At 35.6% G+C, this 5,296-nt stretch overlaps 1 protein-coding gene across 1 annotated transcript; it reads left to right on the top strand.

Moving 5' to 3' along the window:
* The first annotated feature begins 847 nt into the window (after window positions 1-847).
* On the top strand, window positions 848-2,191 carry LOC140974726 (putative clathrin assembly protein At1g25240). The gene has a single exon (XM_073438213.1). It carries the CDS (start codon window positions 914-916, stop codon window positions 2,024-2,026), a length of 1,113 nt encoding a protein of 370 aa, XP_073294314.1. The 5' UTR covers window positions 848-913; the 3' UTR covers window positions 2,027-2,191.
* The last annotated feature ends 3,105 nt before the right edge of the window (window positions 2,192-5,296 follow it).

Here is a 5,296-nt window from a genome sequence, read left to right as displayed (position 1 = left end):
CATGTAAAAGTTTTCTTGAAAAATAGAATTTAATCTATAGCCAAGAAGGCTAGATTATTGAGATGACAGGCTTTGTGTCAAAATTATATTTTTGATATTGTTATCATTAAATCTCATTAAAATATTCTTACAGATTTCTTAACAATATATGGACAAGACTAATGTTGATGTCATCATGAAAATGGACAGAAATTAGAGAGAACATCTTGAAATGCTTCAAACCGAGTTCATAAGTTTGTCTTAAACGCAGAAGTTGCGAGTAAGCAACAACAAGTTTGTAAGAGCCTGTCTCTGATCAAATAAGCATAAGAGCTAAGACGGAATCATCTTTAGATGAGATGGCCAAAGCAAAAATTGAACCTCTTGATCCTTATCTTAAGCCTTCTTGTCAATCCTTCTTCTCGTGAACAAAACAGGGAGAGATCAACCTTAGACCTCAATGATGATTTTTGCAAAATTTTAAATAAAGTAAGGAACTTAGACTAACTTTTGATGAGCAAATGAGCTAAGTTTAGATGAAATTAGGGTTTTGAGATTTATTTAAAATTTGCCCATAAAAAAATTTGGATTAATTGTTGTATTCGCCTCCCATACTATGGATGATATAGTGTGGCTGACCATAAATAATGACGCATTTGTATGTGTTTGGAGCTCCACAAAGTTGACTGATTTACTGACTAATTCGATCAAATCATTATTTAATTTGCATTTAATTTTTAAACATTCCATAATTGTGTATTTAAAAAAATTCCTTTGAAACACGTGTTCTTTTCATTTACATGCATTAAAAAGACATTATTTTTCAGTATTTTTAAAAGTAGATCCGTTTTAATTTAACATAAAAAAAGAACCAAGAAGAGGCCGAGAAATATCAGAAAAAGAGGCCTGCAGGGGCCATTGACAAGAGGAGATCATGAGTCTGTGGAGGAGGGCTTCCGGCATATTCAAAGACCAAAACAGCCTCTGTCTCGTGAGCTTTTCTAGAAGAACCGCCCTCCGCAACCCTGATATAGAATCCCTTGTTATCAAATCCACTTGCCACAACGAATCGTCGTTCGACTCACGCAACATAGACCGCGTCTGCCGATGGATCCGCCTCTCCCCTTTGAATCTCAAGCCCCTTCTGTGGTCCGTCTCGAATCGTCTCGAAAAGACAAAAAGTTGGGTTGTGGCTCTAAAGGGAATGTACCTTATGCACAATGTGATCAATTGCATGGCTCCATGTGTCAAAGAAATAGGGAGGTTACCGTTTGATCTCTCGAATTTCAACGATGGACATTCTAGCCAGGCGAAAACATGGTATTACAATTCCTTTATACGCACTTATTATGCGTTTCTTGATCAGAAATCGACCCTTGTATTCCAGCACACCGAGGAAAAAGGATATCGTATGACGATGAAACAGGAGTTGGTTTTGTTGCAGAAGTTGCAGGCCTTGTTTGATTTATTAATGCAGATCAAGCCACAATCAGGAGCAGCCTTGAACCCTCTTGTTCTTAAGGCAATGGATGCAATAATCATCGAGGTTTTCGATATTTACAGCCGGCTTTGTAAAGGGATTGCCATTCTTCTTATTAACATTTATTCCGCAAACAAGGATGAAGCCATAATGTCTCTGAAAGTTGTGCAGAAGGCAACTCTTCAGGGAGAAGAACTCTCATTGTATTTCGACTTTTGCCAGGAAATCAGGGTCGTAAATGCATCGGAATCGCCCCTCATCGATAAAGTCCCTAAGGAGGGAATTCAAGAACTTGAGAATATAATTAGGGGGTTCTCGGAGAAAAGTGACGTTGATAAAGGGATTCCAAGAAAGGAAGACGAGAAAGCCATTGTTGCTGTTACAGAGAATTCAAAGGTTGGCGACAATGACAAGGTTTGTGTGAGGGATGGATTTCGGACAATTATCACTGATAAATGGGTGAAGTTTGAAGAAGATTTGGTGCACAAAAATCCATTTGCAAGCCCTTTATACAATCACTCAAATGTTAAAGTCAATCAAGATTTGCCAGATTTGATCACCTTCTAATAGCCTAAAATTATAGATCGGCATGTTTATTCGATCTCTTCGATGACAAAAGAAACGACGACTAGTATGTATGTGTAGATATGAAAACGGCATTCTTGTTCTTGCGTCCATGAGAGAATTTTTAATTGATTTTTTTCGCTTGTCCTCTCACATTATGAATTTACCATCGTTATTTTTAAGGTAATCGGTTTTCTCGTGTCCAAACACAGCAGAAGTTTAGAAAAATTTAATTTGACATTCAAATAATGTCTTTGTATACTCATATGGTTTAAACAAATTAAATCTTTCATTGGGTGAAAGTAAATTTACCTTTAGTCAATTTACCACTCGATACCAACTATTCTGAGATTAGCCGATATAGCTCTTGTAGTATTCCTTACGAACAATCTTATTGAACTCTTTTCTTCAATCCTTCTATCGAGTCCACAGCTAGAACATTTGTTCCTCTTCTAAATTAAACTAGAAATTTGTTGAGTTATCGTTTTTCTCATGTCCAAAACGCAGCGGAAGTTTTAAATTTTTTATTAGACATCTAAAATTTTTTTTGTACACTCGTATGATATAAAATAAATAAACATATATAAGATGTTTAGTAATATACCTTTAGTGAAATTTTTTCACTCGGCACCAACTACTCCGGTTTTAGTGGACGTAACTTTTGTTGTAAAACTCTATGAACAATTTTTTTGAAAATCCTTTTTCAAACTTCGAATCATGTCCACGACCGAATTACTTGTTTCTCTTCTAACTTGCACTAGATAGTATAGAAGATATTTTGAGGTTGTGATTAAGAGAGGAAAAATAGTTCAAACCCCTTTCGAGAGCAAGGAAGATGGAGACTTTCTCCTTTTTCTTCTTTCAAAACTTCGGTGATCACTACTATAATAATCAAAGTAATATATATATTTTATTATTTTAATTAATTGTAGTTTCCTTAATTAATCACATTAATTAAGTTAATGGATTTCAATATATAATAGACTCTCGAGAATAACACACCACAATCATGCATATTCGAAAATATGCATACATATTATTTTGTTTTGTGTGCATGTTTTTAAAATTATGGTATCGTAAATATTTCTATATTAAATAAATCAATACTAAATTTTATAAAAATTTAATGAGCTAAATTTTAATTCAATTAAAATATAATTTAATTATTGAAGTCCATTTTAACTTTAACAAATTAGCATATTGGCCGGGTATATATTCTTACAAGCCTATGACCCATGCTCCCATTATATTAATCTCAGCATAATCCCGATCGACGATTCAATATCTTCGATGTTACCATTTCAACTTGTTTGTTATTATGATGCACAATTTATTTTTGAGATTAATTATATCTAAATAAAGCAGCTGCAAATTTTGGAACATTTCCACTTAAATTAGGCAGTGCATTCCCCTTGACAGTTTTTAGCAGTCATGCTATCAAAATTTTTGTAAGCGTCTATTAAATTATCGTTTGTTCCCATCAAACTCATTTTCTTATAAATTCAACTCCTTGAATTTATTCTCTCAATGGAACAAATGATTCAGTGCTTGTGTGACCCTCAATGGTTCAAAGATACAGCTAGCCGTGGGTTCGCAACTCTTTTATGATTCAGGACATTTTCTTTTATTTGGGCTTACCTTAATTTTCACCATTCCATGCATCAACATTTGATCACGAGAATGTCAGAAATAATTTTCTGATAAAACCCATCGAATCATGGTAAGAGCATCTAGTAGCATCGTCTCATAATCGGTTATGATTAACGTACAGTACGGTCTCTTCATCTCATATATCTCAATCGAATCTGCTACCATTGTTTCATCGAAGGTTGCATATTAGATTCAATAGCCATGTGATACAATCATGAAATATTCATAGTGTCATCTAATGCACAACTAAAGAACTATTGTCTCTAATATACATCTTACACTCTCGCCAGAGATTTCATGCACTACTATTTCGTTAGATCAAATAGTATATTCACACCCACAGGTGAGCGGTGAAATCCCCGACTACAATGCACTGGCTCCTACACATGTCGCAATTGCACCCAACCTCGCTACCTTGTGACCCTCACGGAGTCGGTAAACGAGTTAAAGCACAATCCTAGTATGTAAAGTGATATGAATCCTCGAATGTAAGAAATGCAAACACGATTAATTGGAATCAAGTCCTCAATTCAATAACGAACAAGGATCAATTTTGGGATGTCCCAATCTTTTGATTCAAGTGTGTGCGTGATTTTCATCTCTAAACTACGTGGTTTAGTAATAAAGAATCACAAAGAAAACAACCGAAACTCGAACGAACTTTCAAAAAACTCGTCTTGGAAAATCCGCGTAAGGAACGATCGACAAACGACACAAAGTAAAACTTTGATAAGTTTGATTTTGAATACAAAGCAAAAGCCTTGAAAAAGTTGAGAGAAAACTCTAAAACTTTGTATAAACTCAATGTTAATTCTGAATTATGTTCCAAATTTCGTCCAAAATATGTTTACATACTCAAAAAAGATATCAAATCTAGTTACCAAAATAATTATGATTCTTAACAAGGAAACTAGTTTTTTCTCGCAGTTTGGCGCGCTCGGGCGGTAGGATTTGACCGCTAGAGTGCCGAATGTTCTGGAATTTTGGCGCTCGGGCGGTATGATTTGGCCGTTCGGGTGCGGGGTGTTCTGGAAATCATCCTTGGATAGTAAGTGTGGCGCTCAGGCGATAAGATTTTGCCCCTTGGGCGCCGAGGCTTCTGGACTCCTCATCATTTATCATTTGAATAATGTTCCTATGACTTCCAAATTTACTCCCATGCATCATGAACTCTTCGAAACTTTGCACATTGCTTGTAAGCCCTTCTTAATTGCTCATGACTCTCAGTAATGCCTCTTTGAATCTCCTTAGTTGTCCTCTCGTGATTGGTCCTTCCAGAAACTCTAAAGGATCCCATGCTTTCCTTGGACCTTGATCATCTGTGATCGCATCATAAAGTCTCAGTGTTGTCCCAGGTCGTAAGGACTAATCATGTACAATTATAACCATTGACTTTTTCTCTTGATGAATGATAACCACTAGGAAAGTCCGAGGGAGGGTTATTCGGTACAATCATCGTATGATTATACATCTGCATGATTGGACATATCTATGCTTTTACCATGAAACACGTTGGACAACATCTTAGATGCTAGTATCAAGCTCAAGCGGCCTTCATCTTTAATTTTAGGCTGCTGAATCGACTAAGAACAAATTTAGAATAGAAAGTGTCAACAAATAAGT

Source organism: Primulina huaijiensis, chromosome 4 (genome assembly GCF_012295235.1).
Source record: "Primulina huaijiensis isolate GDHJ02 chromosome 4, ASM1229523v2, whole genome shotgun sequence".
Lineage (NCBI taxonomy): Eukaryota > Viridiplantae > Streptophyta > Magnoliopsida > Lamiales > Gesneriaceae > Primulina > Primulina huaijiensis.
Note: the sequence above shows the minus strand (reverse complement) of the source record. Positions and strands in the feature narration are given on the sequence as shown.